At 32.7% G+C, this 18,982-nt stretch overlaps 1 protein-coding gene across 2 annotated transcripts; it reads left to right on the top strand.

The window, feature by feature from the left end:
- The first annotated feature begins 12,125 nt into the window (after positions 1 to 12,125).
- LOC123525260 (perlucin-like) lies at positions 12,126 to 18,353 on the top strand. Of its 2 annotated transcripts, none has more exons than XM_045304158.2 (4): positions 12,126 to 14,453; positions 15,367 to 15,488; positions 17,392 to 17,482; positions 18,061 to 18,353. In XM_045304158.2, exons 1-4 carry the CDS (start codon positions 14,282 to 14,284, stop codon positions 18,282 to 18,284), a joined length of 609 nt encoding a protein of 202 aa, XP_045160093.2. In that variant the 5' UTR covers positions 12,126 to 14,281; the 3' UTR covers positions 18,285 to 18,353. The 2 variants fall into 2 exon arrangements, with proteins under 2 accessions (XP_045160093.2, XP_045160094.2); XM_045304159.2 differs by having other exon boundaries at positions 12,134 to 14,453; positions 15,382 to 15,488.
- The last annotated feature ends 629 nt before the right edge of the window (positions 18,354 to 18,982 follow it).

Below are 18,982 nucleotides of genomic sequence, written 5' to 3'. Positions count from 1 at the left end.
AACCAAAAAAGGGTTTTGGGAATTGCTTGTTAAAATATCATCAATTCCTAATTTTTTGCTTATTTCACCCCTTGCTAAAACATTTAAATGTTTCCCCAATTACTTGTATGTCTCAAAACTCTCTAAAAGGTCGACTAATACCAAACCAACATAGATCGTTTGGGGAAGTGAAAACCATTTTTGAATTTAAAAATCTTTTTTTTTTTGGTTTAAAATCATTTAAGGAGAAAACCCCAAATTTCCCACCCATCGTGAAGGACTTTTAAAAACATTATTTGAAGATGGGTTTCTGTTTCGGGCAGCAATGAAATTTTAAATTATCCCCACCAATTTTTTAAACATAGCTTTTATAAGCATCACGTATGTTGGTTTGGAACCGTCCTTCCTCCCCATATTTTTCTTAGTCATTTTTAAAAGTTTTTTCATGAAACTAAAAATCATATTTAAACCTTATAACTACGCCCTTGGCAAACAGAAAACCCCGGTCACTAGGATAAATGAAAAGGGGTCAAGAAAAAGGGTATTTTTAAAATTTGGGTTCCCGACCCCTATTTTCTTATCCCCCCACAGTAAAAAAAGTCAAACGTAAATTTGAAATTAAGTCCCCCTACCCCTGAGAAATATTGTTTTTGGGATTTCCCAAATATTTTTTTTAAAACTGGGAATCCAACTTTTATTTTTAACCAGGTCACTAGATTCGTTTTCGGCTCCATATCTTTTTCCAAAACCCCAAAGGAATTTTTCATAAATTAGAAACAAAAGTCCCCGGTTAAAAGACATTATTCCTTCCTTATACAAATATGATCGATTCCTTAAAAATTTTTAAAAAACCTGTGTGCACGTAAGAAAATGTTTTTATTTAAAAATTGTAAAGCATTAAAGAAAATCATAAAACTCTTTTTTTCCAAAAAAAAAAATCTTTTTAAAACATACTTGCATCGCAGAACTAATAGGAAAAATTTTTATTTTTAAAAAAATAATCACCTTTTATATAACATAAATTTTTTCTTTTAAGGGTTAAAAATTGGCAAAAAAGGAAACAAAACAATTATTAAACCGGCCAAAGTGTTTTGCAAACATTATTTTCCCACCACACACCTGAAAAAACCTTTTGGCACCCCGTAAAAACCTGCGGCCCCACGTACAAAAATGCAAAATTAACGACAAATTTAACGGAAACTCACGTACAAACCTGGGGAAAAACCCACGTACTTTTTAAGAACACAGAAATTTACCTTTTCACTGAATAAGCTTGTTTTATACTGTTTTGATTTTTGTTCCCAAACCAAAAAAGAATTGAATTGCTTTGTTAAATTCATCAACTCCCAAAATTTTTTGCTGTTACTTTCCCCTTTCTATAAACTTATACCCTTCCAAGTATTTGTATGTCCAAAACTCTTTTAAAAGGGCCCCGACTAATCCCATACCAACCATAGATCTGTTTTTTAATTTGCGCCCAAATTTTTTAAAACATAAATTTTTGTTTTAATAAATTTAAAAGCCCACCCCAAACCCTTAAACACAATCGTGGGGATTTTAAAAAAAATTTAAATTTTGTAAACGTTCTTTTTCCCAAGCGCAATGAAATTTTTTTTTAAACCCCCCCAAATAAATTTTTACATAGCATTTATAATGCATCCCGTTTTTTGGCGGGCCCGTCCACCCGCTCCAAATTTCTTATCACTTTAAGTTTTTTAAATTGAAACAAACCCATCATAGTTAACCTTAAAATTTACCCTTGCAAACGAGAAACCCGGGTCAAAAAGAAAATGAAAAGGTTTCCAAGAAAAAGTATTTTTAACTTGGTCCGATCCAAAAATTTCTTATCCCCCATAAGATAGGGTAAAACGTTTTTAAAAAAAGTTGTCCCTACTCTGAGAAGAAATTTTTTGGGACTTAAAATATTTTTTTTAAAACTCGGATCCAACCTTTTTTTTAATCCAGGTCACTAGATTCGTGTGGGTCCATACCCTTTTAAAACCGCCGAAGGTTTTTCAAAATTTTTATAACATAAGCCCCGGGTTACAGACATTATTTTTTCCCTATATAAAAAAATAGGGATCGATTCCTTAAGAATTTTTTAAAAGGGTGTGCAGGGAAAAAAATTAAAATTTTTTTTAAAAGGGTCAAAGCATTCAAGACAAAAATAACCTTTTTTCCAAAAAATAAAATCCTTAAACATCTTGCATCGAAATAAACTAATGGGAAATTTTTTAAAATATTTAAAAAAAAAAAACAGCCATTAAAAAACCCTAAAAAAATTTAAAGGAAAATTTGGGACAAAAAGGAAAAAAAACCCCAATTTATTAAAAACTGGCCTAAGTGTTTTGCAAACATTATTTAAACCCACTTTTAACCATGATTTTTGTAAACTTTTTTCCCAATCTTGCAAAAAAATTTTTGTTTAAATTTTAGGATTGTTATTATATTTGTGTTTTTTCCCTTGGTTCAGGAGAAGAGCACAAAGGTTCCCTTTAACCCCCCAAAAGAGGAAAAAAACCCCTTTTTGTCAAAGTTGTAAGACTTGGAACTTAAGACTGATTTTTAGAGGAAAAAGTCTGAAAAAGAGGGGAAATTTTTTTTTTGTTAATTTTAAAAGGCCCCCTTTCAAAAAAATTTTTACGGGGTTTTATTGTGTGTCAATGTAAAAAGATAAAATAAATCTTGTTCCCCTATTTTCAACAAATTCCGACAGATTTTGACATTAAAAATTAAAACATTTTCCTTATCCCAACGGGGAAAATTTAGCAGGTTTGTAGCTAAAAAAGGGAACACCCGCATTCTTCCAAACCAAGAGTAAAAGAAAATTTTAAATTTTCAAAAATTTTTTTTGGGAGAAATTTTCTTTTAAACAAATTGATTTTAAGTTAGTTTCGCCACCCAACAAAAGTACCAAACTTGTTTTTTAAAAAATTTTTTTTACCCTTCATTTATGATTTTATGGGAATGAATCCCACATGGGGATTTTATGCAAAAATTTAAAAAGAAATACTGTTTTTTAAGGGAGAGATTTTCAAATAACCCGGGGCTTTCGCCCAATCCTCATGATGTTTAAAGTAACTTTTCTTTTTGGAAAATTAAAAAGGGAATAATTTATTTTTTAAAACCAATCAGGTATTTTTTATTTTAAAAACTGTTAAATCCGGGCCTAAGTCTTAAAAGGGAATAATAGTATTACAACAGTTTTTTCCCACAAAAAGAAAAAAAAAAAAGTAATTGTGGGAAAAACTCCCCCCTTTTAAAAATTCAAAAAATCAAAATTGAAAAAAAAGGAAAAAAAACCAAACTACGTTGCTATTTTTTTATTTATTCTCCCCTCAGAGGTTCTTAATACCCCGGGAACCACCCAAAAAACCCCAGGGTAAAACCTTGGTATCCCAGAATGTTGTTTTTGCAATAAACGACATTTTTTTTCCTTTTTTTTTTTTCATCTTCACGTTTTGTAAGTCAACACATGTCGTAAATTCCCAAAATTTAATTACTACCCCTTTTCAAACCCCCCGTTAAGTTTCTTTAGAACCTAAAAGGGTCAAAAAATTTTCCTATTGAACGTTAAAATTTCATATCGTTTGTTACTCATTTTTGACTTCATTTTAAAGTATCCTTTCGCGTTTTAAAAGTTCTATAACGACGTATTTTCAATTTCAAAAGGCTTAAAAAAAAATTTGAATCTTTTTAAAACAATATTTTTAATTTGCAAAAGCGTTTAAATTTAAAAAGGTTATTAGATTTGTTTCGAGAAATATGCACCGCCTTTCGCGAAAAAATATTGCGCCCTGAAGCCGGAAAAATTTTTCCGGGCTGCAGAACGCATGCATTTTCCCTCGTAAAAATCTAAAAACCTTTATAAACTTTTAAACCTTACATGTTTGGGGAAAAGGTCTTCGGCACAAACAAATTTTTGAAAAACCCTTGTGGGGTAAGTAAAAAAACCCTCAGGAATTTTCTGCCCTTTTTTCTTTGTAAATTAACAATAAAAACCCGCCCTTTAAAGAATTTTTCTTTTTTGGGATTTTGGAAAAAGGGTTTCCTTTAAACCCTCTTACAAACAAAAACATACACCATCGGAACCAAAACCTACCCTTTAAAATTCAAACTTTTCTAATTTTATAAAAAGTTAGTCAAATAAGTTCCCCGCAGTTTTAGAAACTTTCAGCTGCAACAAACGTTAAAAGGGAGTTTTTGTGAAAAATTTCAATTTATCATAAAATTTTTCTTTCTCTTAAACTGGCAGTATTTTAAAAACCCTTTTCGTTTTTTTGTTGCTTTTCAATTTGTTTGTTCTTTTTTTAAAACTTTTTCGTCATTGACGTTTTTGCAAAATTATCATTACCGGGTTTTTGTCATCCCTGCCTTTCAAAAACTGTTTTTAAAAAAAGAAACCCTCTCTCGCCAAAAACCCAATCTTTAAAATGATCTGAAACAATATGCCACCTCACCCTGTTATATTTTGAAATTTTTGGGATAAAATTTCTTTTGTTTTTTAAAATTTTCATTTTTAGGGAAAAATTTCCTTAAAAAGGCTTTTTCGGCAACAAGTGCCAAAACCGCTCCCGGGTTATTGTGACATCATTTCTATGGGCATGTCTTCAGTCTGTTTAATTTAATTTAAACGGGTTTTAAACTGTTTACGGGGTAGCCGCAACTTTCTCCTAATTTTTTCACCTTTAAAAGACTTCACACAATAGAACTTTTTCACACCACTACATTTTTTCTATGTTTACAAAGCGGGTAATACCTTGGTTTGTATACTGACAAACAACCCCCACAAAATTAAACCCCCAAAAATGTTCCAGGGTTCTCAATAAAATTACCTACACTATTTTAAAAAAAAGAAATTTGGGCCATTTAGGAAAATTTTTCCCCAATAAAACATGTTATAAAAGGTCTTGTCCTTTTAAGGTAAACGAATTTAAATTATGTTGCTCTTTTAAAAATTTTTAAAACCAAAAGTAAAAAATTTTTAAAACAGGGAAATTTGGGTCAAAACTATTTTGGGGGGCGAAAATCTGTCTTTTTGAAAAGGATTTTAATTAATAATGTTTTAAGTAATACGGGAAAAAAACGGACACTTCATTTTCACTGCTTTTTATTCTCAGTGCCGAAAAAGGGAAAAAAAAACGACCCTTTAAAAGAAGAAAATAACAAAGCAAACATTTGAAACGTATGGGCCCAAAAAAAAACCCACATGCTTTCAAAACCCAAGTAAAATTTCAGGCAATGCTAAAAATTTTAAGAGCACTTCCAAAAAGGGGGTTTTAAAAATCCCTGAAAACCCTTAAAAAAAACCCTAAAACCCCCCAAAATACACGCAACTCACTTCTAACCCCAAAATCATTTTCCAAACCAAAAAATCAAGGAGAATTTGTCCGGAGGAATTGTGTAAAAATGACCTTTTAAAAAAGCCCTAACTCCTCAAAATTTTTAACCGAGCAAACTTGCTGACATGCACAATTAAAATTTTATACCCAACCCTTTTGTGAAGTTTTTTTTGAAATCCGGGCAAGGGGGTTTTTCGCGGACAAGGAAAAAGAAAACAACAACCGGGGGATGCCTCCAATAGGGGAAGGGATTAAAAACTAATTCATCTAAACCGGATAGATCTTTCATTTCCATTCCCTCTCAGAAACAACCAAAACCAAACCGATTTTCAATCATTTTCTTTGGGTTTCATTTTATCTTCGAAAGAATTTTTTTGGGAAAACTTTCAAAAAATCCAACACAAAATTAAATGCCGGGTACTTGGGTTTAGTGTTTGTTAAAAATTTTCTGGTCCTTTTGGCCCCTGGAGTCCCTTCAAAATTTTTAAAAAGAATTTTTCTTCAGACAGTGCTAGGGGCGTTTATGGGGGTTGCAAATTTCCCTTAAACCCCAAGAAAAGGACAATCAAAACCCACCTGCAATTATTTTGCTTTATTGCATTTTTATCGTTCAAAAAAAAACTTCTTACAGATTTTTTTGGGTAAATGTTTTATTGGGTTCGGGATTTTTTAAAACGAACCTTTAAAAATGCTAATTTTTATTTCACCTTATGAATTTTTGTCCCTTTTCAGCGAAACTTGACAAAATCCCCAAAACCACATGCCCCAAAATGTGGAAAGCCATTCAGAAATTTTGGCTACTCTTTTGGACGAACAAAATACAAATTTTGAACGCAAGGGTTTTTTCACATAAAGTTAAAAATTCAAATATTTTTTTTTTTAGATAAAATATCAAATAAAATTAATACTTTCAAACCCCAAACTTTGGAGTATGAAAATGTTACTATTTCGAAAAATGGCGGAAGTTTTTAAAATACAAAAAATTTTGCCATTAAACTTTTTTTAAAGGGTTTGTTGTTGCATAACCATGTCAAACAGAAAAACAACACATAAATTTACCCCTTTAAAATTTAAAAACTAAAAAAGTCATACAACAATTTCAATTTTTCCACCAAAGCTGCCTTTTAAAGACGGTTAAACTATTTAAATTTAAGCAAACGGGAAAAAGTGTTTCGAAAAAACCCTAAAAAATGAAAGGGGGCCCGTATGGATTTACAAAGAAAAAAATTTTAAATAGTCTGTTTTCTACATATAAATGAATTCGGGTTTCATCATTGTAATTTTGTTGTAAACCCTCACTTTTCAATTTCACTAAAAGACGAATTACAAATTTTTTTTTCCAAAATTTAAAAAAATTTTTAAATTTTGGAAAAATGTCACAAAAATATTTATTTACTTTAAAAAATCTTAAGAACTATTTTTTATCGTTTTGATTATAAAAACCCTTCTTTCTATATGGTTTTATTTTCTATTTTTTACGAAGTTCAAATTTTTGGATAGGCCTTTCCGAGGGTTTACAAAGAGGGAAAATTTAAAGGGTTTAGTAGGACGACGATGCGTCATTCAAAAGACTGGGGTCCTGGGCCGCCTAAAAATGCGGGGGGAAAAACAAGATTGGTCTTCTTTCCCTCATGGGTTTGGGTTTTTTAAAAGGGATAAAAATGACTGCGGGGGGGAAAATATAAATCAATATGTAAAAAAAGCAGAATGATTTTGAAAAGGTTTAAAATTTAAAGTTTTTTAAAGAAAAAATTTACAACTTTCGTGTGCCGGGTCATTTCCACGGGATTTAGGGCCCAAAAAAAAGGGACACTTTGAAAAAAAACTATGGGGTGACTAAATTTTAATTTTTGATTTTAATATCCCTTTCTAAAGCCAATAAAGCCTATGAATTCCCAAAAACCCCGTATTTTTACCGGTCTTTAACTAATAAAAACAGACTGACTACATTTAAAACATTTGCTCAAATTTTTAAAATGCGTCGATTTCCCCGTGGAACTTATTCCAACTACTACTTTCAATTTTTTTGAGAGAATCGATCTCATAAGTTAATTTCCCCTTTATTCCGAAAAAAAACATGAAGAAAAAACTTTTACGTTCCTGGGTTTTATTTAAATTTTGACTGAGACAATTTTAAAAAACCCTTTTTTTTTTTCTAAAACTTCTGCAAAATTTTCCCCCCGTTTTTTTTGGAGCTAGAAAAAGACATGAAAAAGATGTTTAAAAATCTACAACTCCCGTAGAAAGCCGCTCTCTTTTACTGCAGTTAAAAATCAAATCTCCAAATTTTTATTTTACAAAAAACACTCCTTTACAAAGGGGTTAGAAACCATAATTTTGTTTATGTGCATGATTGTTCATTTTTTTTATCACTATTGATTTTTTCCCTTGAGGGGCTTTTAAATCGCCATAGACCAAAAACCCTTAATTTAAGTCTCCCAAATGACGTCCCCCCCATGTAATTTTTTTCTTTTCTGAGTATAGAAATCTTTAAAAAAAACAAAAAAAGTTTGTGAGAAAAAAATGGAGATTGTGCACTACAAGAATCAGACGACGAATGGTAACACTGCCAACATTGTTCAGGGGTGTTCCAAAGGTATGAAATATAAAGCTATTAAAAAATGGCCCACCAAAGGGGAACCCAACAAAGGCATTTTGCGACCAGCATGGATCCAAACCACCTCGCATTTCCCCGCAGTCTGGTCAGGGTCCAAGCCCCCCTTTTTTTCGCTTCCCAAAACCCCATTGCAACTGGATTGTTTTTGCCAAATTGTGTTGGAAAACCCGTGGGCCAAATAAAACTATTGAGCCCCAAACCCGAGAAAACCAAAAAGTGGGAATTTTCGCCCCCGCATCAAACCAACCAGCCTGCGCTCCGCGCATCTGGCAGGAACCCGCTTTTCCCAAAAGCCTAAGTTGGGTTTATGTGCGGCCATTTGTAAAAGTTTTTTTAAATTTTTATACCTTTCGAACACCCCGGAAACAATGTTTGGGGAGGGTTTCCATTCGTCGTCTGATTCTTGGGATTTCACAAACTCCAAGAAACCGTTAGGGAACAGCAAAGGGTCCCCGACCAGACTGCCCCGGATGCCAGGGTGGGTCCTGGATGCATTCTGGTCGCAAATGCCTATGTTGGTTTTTCCCCCATGGTGCGGCTCAATGTTTTACGGAAAACAGGTATCCAACACAATTTCAAAAAAATCCCTTTTTGTTCCGGGTTTAAAAATACGGATTTATGTTTGGGAAAGGGTCGGTAATCTTATTTCCTTTTTTTAAAAAGATAACTGGGTTTAAAATTTCATAAAAACCCCCATACTATTAAACCCTTTAAAGCTAAAGCAAAAAAATATATTTTATAGTTAAAACCAGGCTTATCAAAAATTGATTTGGTTGGGCCCCCGTATAAGCTTAAAATTCTTGATAAAAAAATTTTTTTTTTTTTTTTTAAAAAGAAAAGGCTGAAAAAGGGGGATATGACAAAAACGTTTCCCCGGTTTCCCCTTAAATCACAATTTTCATTGTTTTAGGGATAAAACAAGAATTACAATATAAAATACAAGCAAACGGCCATTCAAAAACACAGGCTTAGGGGGGGCCTTTTGGGCAGTGGTAAAAACCCTTCACTCCAAGGTCCGGGGTTCGAAACCCGGTCCAGGCACTGGAAAATTTTTTTGAGATTTCCCTTTAATGCCCCCCCCCTTTAATTTAAAAAGGCCCCGCACTGGGTTCTTCCCAGGGAAAAACGGCTTTAAAAAACGGTATCGGGCTAACACCGGGGACTTAAAGAACCAGACTGGTTTTTTCGCAAAGGGGCTAGGGTAAGTTAAACCCAAAAGGCCCCGTATCTAAAAAGGTTTCCCTCTATCGTTTTTATCTGACTCGTCCCTCTGGTCAGATTGCCTGTTTCTGGGCCCAGTTTTAAAGGGTTTAAATTTTGCGCCCTTGGGCTGCCCTTTGGGGCTATTAAACCGCCTTTAAAATTTTCATGAAAAAAGGGGCAAAATAAATCCTGGAAAAAATTATAGCAAGAAAAATTAAAACAAACCCGTTCAAAATTTTTCCAAACATGGGTTTTATCAATCCCCAAAAAAAAAAAATGTATTCCCAATGAATTTAAGCAAAACCCCCCAATGCAATTTTAAAAGTGAATTTTGGGAAAATTTTTTTTAAAAAAAATAATTTTTGTCCCCAAAGACATAAAATTCGTGTCAAATGATTTAATACAGTACCATTTTATTTTGGGGGGGGTTTTATGTTTGGAGTGAGTTAATAATTTAAAGTATGAATGTCATTTACATGTTTTTCAAGCCCCGTTGCCCGATTATAAAATGCTTTTTTTTTGAAATTTTTTTAAAGGAGGGAAAACCAGTCCCAAAGAGCCCAAAAAAAGTACAAGTTGGACGAAGCCTCCAAAAACGACAAAGAAAAATTTTGGAAAATTTTTTTTGCGAAAAAGAAAAAAAATCCCCCGTAAATTTAAAAAGCCTATACCGTTTTTATATATATGATTTTTCAATATCATTTAAAATTGTTATTAATGCCGGGGAAAATTTAATGAGCTTTTCATTATCCCATACTTAAAAAAACGGGGTTTTTTCTTTTTGGGGTGAATAAAAAAACTTATTCAAAAGAAAATTTCTTACACGTACACGACACCATGTTTTTAAAAAAAATTTTTCTTTTCTGTACACAACCCATGTAATCTGAAAAATATTCATCATCAATTCCTTTTTGGCTTTTTATTGGTACTGAAAAGCCTACCTAGCTAAAGCCCGGAAAAGACGAGCGGGAGGGATGTTGTGTTTGAACTTTCGTCCGCTTCCACCCGTCCACCCCACTGTCTTTTTACTCTACCCCCCTTTTTCCCGTTCCCAATTTAAAAAACCTTTGGGATACATAAATTTCCCTGTGGGGGACAGGGGGCCCCATTGCCGTCATTTTTCCGAAATTTTAAATGTAACATCACATTTAAATTTTGTACACAAACCCCTTTTTTTGCGGTTTTCTCCAAATTTAATGAAACTTGGTATTCATCAATTTAAAATAAAATTGGGGGTTTCGGGATAATTTTGGGGCTTTAAAGGGCCCAAAATTTTTTTTCAGGCAAATTTAAAATCCCCCTTTCTAGCTTTTAAATATTATAATTCTCATCAGGTCATGGTCACAAAGATTGTAATCCAAAGTTCTTTGGGTTTTTAATGTTTTTTCTTTTTAAATTTTTTGCAAAGGGTTTTTTAGGGCTTCAATTTTGTTTCGTTTAAACCTAAAACGAATAATTTTCAGCGTAAATTGATAAAGATTTCCCGAAAAGGGGCATGAGAAAAGGGCCCTTAAACGTGGTTTTTTTTTAGCTAAAATTTGGGCCCTATTTCCCCCTTTGTAACAAATAGCAAGACCTTTTCGATAATTTTTTCACTCGAGTTTGATAAAAAACCCTTAATTTTTTTGGTTTAAAGCGAAGAAAGGCATATCTATTTTAGCTACAGTGGTCCCTAATAGGGCCCAATTCCTATATAAAAAAAATTTGGGGGAAAAGGACCCTTTTTAAATGGAAAAGGGGCCCATTTAACCCAAATATACAAAAATCCACCAAGCTTTTTCCGAAACGCGTATAAAGGTTTCTGTTTTTTGCCTCCCCCCCTAAAAGGGGTTAAAAAGCCCAGCTGAACCCAATTTTGGCGCGGGCCTAAAAATTGCTACAAATCAATTTTTATTAGAATACTGAAAAAAAAAATCAATTAAAGGGTTATTTTATTTATTTTTTTATTTTTTTCTAAATAGGCCAACTGATCCCGCTTTAAAAAAAAAGCTATTCCCCATTCAAGAATCCCTTTTGGGCAAAACGTCACACCTTTTAAAAAAATGAAGGGCCCCAAACAAAACATACAATTTTTAATTTTTTCAAATTTCTGTTTTTAAAAACAAAATTTGACTGTAGTCATATTTACATAAATAAACTGGAAAGCAGCGTGGGCCCTTCCAAATTTTTTGTAAAAGAAACCGTCCCTTTTAAAAGCAAAAATAAAAAAACAGAAATTTTAACCTGATTCAATAATTTTTTTCCCCTACAAAAAAAAAAATTCATATTAAAAATCAGTTAAATAAATTTTTACAAAATATAAAAACAAACAAATCCTCATTTTTTAAAAATTATTCCCAAACTGAATAAGTCCCCAAAAGCAAGAACCTTTTCATATACAGACGACAATTTAAAAAAGGAAAACTTTTAAAAAAACACTTCTCAAAATAAAAAACTCTTACACCCCTTTTCCTGTGATACGCAACCGAATTTAGGGTCAAAAATTTTAATTTTTATATATGTTTTTGGGATTTTTAAAGGTTTTTTTCAATTTATTAAAAATTATTATCATTTTGAGATATACAATTCCCTTGGGTAATATACGACCCCAAATTTTCTTTAAAACGTGAAACAGGGCGTTTAGGATAAACGCTTTTTCTACATTTTACCAGCGTAGCACAACAACAGAGTGAAAGAAATTGACACCTCGTCCAATCCGGCAAGGGGTTGCATAAAACTTCCTTTTGGGGTAAATTATCTTAATTCGGGTTTCAATAGTTTGATTTGCAAAATGAATTTGGGAAGGTAAAAGAAAAAAGCATTTAAGACGGCGCGCCACCAAAAGTAATGAAATGTGCAACATTTTACGCACCGCACCCCCCCCTCTCCCACATCCCCCTTTCCTCTTTTTAAAACGTAACTATTTTTTAAAAAAATTTCATTTAATTGGGTACCAAGAACCCTAAAAAAAAAAACCCGAGGGTCGCAAACATTCTGATGTTCAAGAAATAGGTAAATATGGGTCTTTTTGTATCTTTATAATAATGCCATTTAGAAAACTGTAATGGGGGTATAATTAACTTTACTGTTATAGTTTAGTATTCGTAGACCAGTCTTTCGTTATATTATCAATATCTTGAAACGTTCGTTGTACCAATTAAGTTTGTTAACGATACTGTCGTTACCAGACGATGACTTTGGAGTATTCATGAGACCTTCGCTGCGCACCATTTCTGATATTTTGTTGTTTTTTTTTTGAAAAATGTTGCACTTTTCAATTATGTTATAGCAACGTACATCCGTCCGTATGAAATTATGTCCGTCTGTTTGTGCAAACCTTTTTCGCAATTAATGTAAATATTGAAATTATGTGTAGCCTGCATATAAAACGTATATAGGACACAGGCGTATTAGAATATATGACATTGCTCTTTTTTTCATAATATGTCATTTTGACAAAACGCATTTGTTTGTTTCCATTCGCCTAATTATATATTCGCTATGGGCCAAATCTAGAAATGTCAATTTATCTTTTAAACAGTGTTATTTTATTTTTGTAACATATTCTATCAAATTAAATGTTGATATTCAGTGCAATTTTGGGGTAATGCTAATTCGTTCAAAACAAGGAAATATTTATAATTGTTTGTGGTAGTCAAATAGTTAACGGTGTAAATGTTATGAATGTTTATGGTTATTAACCCCAGAATTGCATAGACTGTTATGATTTTTTAGTTAAATTATTTTAACATTTACATTTTAATATGACTTGAGAAATTCTGTGTTCACTCCTCGTTTAATCTTTATATACATATACACGCATAAAGATGTTTTCTGTAGAATATGATCCCGCAAATATGCTACTTCATGTCAGGTTTTTCAGCAGAGTTTTAGTTGTGGTACTTACGTACGAGCCTGTAGAAAGCATGTAAATTAACGAGTACAACAATGTATATTTTTGCTATAAACTCTGAATGTACGCTACGAAATCCTTGTACACCAATGAAATATTGTATTGCCAAGTTTGATGTTATATTATTAATAACCTTGAATTTGCGATATTACGAAATTCCAAAGCAATGGTCCTGATTCGTACAATGTTTCAAACGTTTGCAAACCAATGTACTTTAAAATGGTGTATTATCTGAAATAAACTCATTCTCAGTGCTCGACCCGCTCACCAGCTTCGTTTAGCAAAATTACACTTTTAACACTTTACTTCCAGTATGTCTCGATAGTCTCTACAATGGTTTACTAACAGCACCTGCTTGATCTGTTTGTGATATCCGACCTTTCCTGAAGTGCATACACTTACATTTGGGTTGTATATTTAATGAGGCACTTCAACATCTACACTAGTTGTGGAGGACGTTTCAAAATTATTTGCCGATCGCTTCTGTTTCAGCAAACAGTACAATGTCAATCACACAGAGCATCTACACAACCGAAGTCAAAGTCATTGATCTCCTTGTTTGTTTTGTGTTTAACGCCGTTTTTCAACAGTATTTCAGTCATGTAACCGCGGGCAGTTAGCCTAACCAGTGTCCCTGGGTTCTGTACCAGTACAAACCTGTTCTTCGCAAGTAACTGCCAACTTCTCCACATGAATCAGAGGTGGAGGACGAATGATTGCAGACACAATGTCTTTTATCAAATCGTCACGGAGAACATAAGCCCCGCCCGGGGATCGAACTAACGACCCCGCGATCCGAAGATCAACGCTCTCCCTACTGAGCTAAGCGGGCGGGCTCTCCAAAATGATATCGTCTTGTCTGTACTCAAAAGTTGCTATTTTATTCCTGGTCCTTTATGGTCATAGAAACGTGTTATTTGAACATATTGATACATAGTTGCTGTTTAAGTCTGCCTTGCAGAAAGCAACCGATAATGACTGCATCTTTTTCTGAATACAAACTGGTGATGTCATTATCTCTATCATAAATCTAACTGAATTATTTACCTAAACGTTTTTTATCATTTCAAAAATGGTCAGCATGTATATAATCATAAATGTTAAAGAAGTAATTTAGGTAACATTACCATCAACGAAAACCAAACATTTAATTAACATGCCTGAATATACTTAATTAGCTACATTACAGTTTATTTATCACTTGTGTACTTTACGTTTAATGACATTTCCCTCTCGGATCTTAGCAAAATGATTGTGTTGAGGATTTTAGGATTTGTTTTCATATTTACGTATTTTTCTCTTAGTGCTGGAGAGGAGCATCAATGTTCCCGTTACCACTATGAGGAACAAATACTGTCTAAAGTTGTAAGACTTGAACATAGGCATGAGCTTTTAGAGGATAAAGTCACGAGCACGACAGGTAAGTATTTTCTCATTGTTGGCTTCTATGGCATTTGAGACAATTTGTGCTAGGGTCAATTTAAATCAAATGTTCTAAATACAGTTGAGCATTTGGCAATGTTTAGCGTTAATGTTTATACACACATGTCTTCCCAAATAAAGTTGTTTTTTGCCAGGATATTCTGGAGACAATTTCTGTTTTATTTATTACGTGTTAACCCGCTTATCCAAAAGCAAAGTTTTAAACATTCAATCAATTTATCCATTCATTTCATGATGTCATTTCATGATGTTAAATAATAATTGCATCTGTGGCATTTTATAACAGATAATTTGCAAAGCATTTTTACTATGAGATGTATCATCCAGGTGCATTCAAGTTTGAAATACACGTACGAGATAAGTATGAGTAAAGATCATTAGATTGAATCGACATTATCATATAAATACTTATATACTGTCGTGAAACCGACATTATTATGCTAACTAAAATATAAAAACGAATTTATAAATGAAATTCACATCATTGTGGCCTAAAGAGCAATAGCTTCAATAGTTTTTAGGAGACTGCTAATATTCTTACATAGGCTAATGTCCTACACTACATGATTCTGTTCCAGTGATAAACACTAAATTTTGCTACGATCTGCATTTAACCAAAAAACAATCATGTAAATTACTATGAAATACAGTGTGCACAAGCAATATGCTTGAATGTGAAGCTAATAACTTATTCATCACTTTTGTTTGATCAAACACGTTTCAGATTAAAAAGCCTTCCGGCCGGTTTGCGTTATTCAAGTGGGCACTAAGGGTATTTCTTCTCCACGTTAAAGGTCGAATGACGTCAAATCCTTCCTTCGATGATGCTTAATACTAATTTTTATGTTCAGGAATAATAGAATTATAATAGCCTTTTTAACTTAAATCAGGTCTCTCTCCTGTAGGAAGCATTTGCAATGAAAAACAGGCATGTTGTCCAGATGGATGGATAACTTTTCAGGGATCTTGTTACCTATTTCAACGAACAAACGCGGACTTCGTCAGTGCAGAGGTAACAATTTTTCTTAATGATCACATGCTAAATTTATTTCAATGTATCATATTAAACACTCGTTTAAAACATTCGTCAATTAATAATACAAACCTGTCTATAAAGACCATCCTTGGGAGAGCGAACATGTGGTCTTTATTGGGAGATGGTCTTTATTCACAGGTAAAAATATACTGTAAATGTTAAAAAGGGAAACAAACATGTGGTCTTTAGAGCCAGGTGGTCTCTGTTTAGAGGTGGTCTTTAACACAGGTTTGACTGTATGTGTAAGAATATCGTTGGTAGTATAGAACACAACTAAGCAAAATAATAGCACTTCCTTACCACCGGCATAAGTGGAATTCTATTAAAGTCAGATTAGATAAACTTCAAGGCCAGAAAGGACCAGAAAATGTACAACACTAAGTCTAAGTACGGGTTAAAGCCGTCGCCTGGCAGTATAAGACTGCTGTTGCTATAGTTAGTCTGTAAGAAGATTATTTGTGATGCACATGAACTATTACACGCTGGTTTCCAATTTGATCAAAGACACAACGTATGATCAAATTGCCATTTAGAAACGGGATCTTGGGTTTCAGAATACCTATGAAAACTGGTAAATTATCCTGGACCGTAATGGAAAAATCGTTTTAAAGTATCAAGCTTTATTGTTTTATACGTTCATACCTCAAGTATAATTATTAAAATAATTAAAGCCTTGAAATGTCTGATGGTTGCGGGTTTTTTGGTAGACTTATTTTCTGTTTAAAATGCCAGTTTATGAATATACATAAATGAGAAACAAATACAAATTTAATGTGCCTCATATCTAAGATGAACTCTGCCTGACCCAGCTTGTGATGTAACCATGGGCGGGAATACCTTATCATTGATAGATCTTATATAATCTAAATGGTCAGTGCGAGAGGATACAGGTTGAATAAGAACTGCTTTTTTCATTGATAATTCATCCGCATTGTTCATGAATGGGACTATTTTGTGTAGCACATGAACATCCTTTGAGTGTGATTTGGAATAAAATAAAGATGCTATGATTGTCGAAATACTGTTTAATTTCAATGTATAATGTTGTAATATTGTAAAACTACAGACGAATGTTTTAAAAGGATATATAATGCACTTTATTTGTATGAAAGAAATCATCACAATTAAGGAAATTCCTCGTTTATATTTGTATTATGCTTGCACTAACTATTCTGCAGAAATACACTTTAATTTTGGTAGTGGGATAAACCCGCAACCAAAAATCCATACTACTAACAACTGAGTTAACTTAATGTCGGTGGTCAACTTTCTATGATGATCAATCAGACTTTATACATGTGCTGGATTTTATCCGAAAGTTTACGGCAGATCCATTTTACTAAATCGCACTGGCTGGTCACTTTATGCATATAAGATATTGAGTGGTATGTAATAATATTTTTTCAAACATAACTGTGAAGTCAGATATTCTACAGTAAGAGTAAATTTTATTAATAAAAATGCATGAAGAATAAAACTAAACTTCCGCTAAATGGTATCAAAGGAGACGTTGTTTGAAAAAAACGGATGATGAGTGATCCCAACAGCTAGATCAAAATATAATCATTTTCCTATCGTCTCCGTTATAAAACTGTAGCAGTTGTCGAACTATTTAGATAATTAATAAATGTTTTGTGAAACCGAAAATAAACTTCTTGTATTCTAGATAAAAACCTAAAGTTATAGCTTTTTTACATTGCATAGAAGTTTTTTCATCATTTTTAAAAGACAATATAATGTTCACTTCTGATAGGGTATTTTACATTCATGTTCATTAAAGGCATATAATAGAATTTATTCCGAGCACCAGAACATGATCAATGTCATTGACTATTTTCGAACCTAATGTACACTATTAAATACATGTTTTATTTTCAAGCTTCTTTGTGTGGAATACAACGCTCACCTGGTCCGCATTGAAAGCGAAATAGAAAACACTTTCCTGAAGAATCATCTGAAAGATTTAAAAGGTCAGATAACCTTGTACATTTTATATCTTTGTAAGATTTTTATGAATTAGGTATACATTGAGAGTAACCAAAGCTCGTTTACGTCCTATTTATTTGCACTACCAGATCACCATCACAATCATACAGTGATCCAATTAGTGATAATTGATTGTTAAAGCTGTAAATATGATATGACTGCTCTTACGAAACGTATTCTCCACTTAGAATATAACATAACTTGCCAGAACAGAAAAGGTCAAAAACTGTGAAAACTAATATCAATATTTATTCATTCATTTAAGTAATAAACGGATGACTACATAACAAGAAAAATATACCTAAAACATTCATTTATGAAAGTATTGGTCATATTATATATATATACAAGTCAAGTTAAAGACAGATAAGGTGAAAGGAAGGTCAATTTCATTTAAACTGTAACTACCAAAATCCTAAAAATCAAGATTGTGATATTAATGAAAGCATGGTGATGATTGTCAATATATGCATTCAAGATGTTTAAGAATAAATTGTACCGTTTTGATATTTAGCTTAACACCGGCGTACCATGTTGTGAATATAAATTTTGTTCTCTACAGAAGCTCATTATTGGATTGGTTTGACTGATGTTGAGAAAGAAGGAACATTTAAATGGTACGGTTATGACGTCGGACCTTCATTCACAGACTGGAACAATGGACAGCCCGATAATGCCGGGGGTGTTCAAAACTGTGGTGTATTTAATTATGGTATGGCTTTTAAATGGGATGACGCCAGCTGTGCGGCAAAATTTAAATCAGTTTGCGAAAAGAAGGCAGACTAATATGCATTTGAAACATATTTTCATATATTTGATGTTTGACCATGAATAAAATTGTTCCCTTGATATATACAGATATGTTGTCCTGTTTATGTATATATACTTAACATATGGACAATTTCATACTCCCTCAAACACGTTACTCGTAACAAGCAAATGTATTAGAAACTGTAATATGATAGGGTTTTAATATATACTTTCAGTGGTTTTTAATAATTTCCATTCATATTTTGTAATTAATAAGCAACAAATATTCGATAAAATCGTATCCGGCGTATTAAAATACTGTATTAGCGCAACCAATTTGAACATATTTTTTTCGCGTAATTAGCGAGAAGGAATTCTTTTAGGTTGTTATCAGTAAGTCGCTAGATTATAACAAATTAGATGAAATATACGATACTGAAGGTAGATACGTTTTGTTAAATATCGAATTGTATGAAAATGTTTTTAGACTTTTAAATATATATTCACCAAACGATAAAAAGAATAGAAGTTACTCACGCTAAAGCTGTGAGTAAATCAATTATTCTCTAATCTCAATTACCTTCAACAAGACAAAAAAGAAACAATAAAAGTAGGAATAAGGTATATAATTGGCAGCATAAAAGTGTACAATTGTTCGCGAAGTAAATTCATATTTCAACAATCGATTTAATGTTCTTCGTATGGTTCCAAGCGATCTAGTATCCGGATAAATT

The sequence above is a fragment of the Mercenaria mercenaria genome, chromosome 3 (assembly GCF_021730395.1).
Source record: "Mercenaria mercenaria strain notata chromosome 3, MADL_Memer_1, whole genome shotgun sequence".
NCBI classification, from domain to species: domain Eukaryota; kingdom Metazoa; phylum Mollusca; class Bivalvia; order Venerida; family Veneridae; genus Mercenaria; species Mercenaria mercenaria.
Note: the sequence above shows the minus strand (reverse complement) of the source record. Positions and strands in the feature narration are given on the sequence as shown.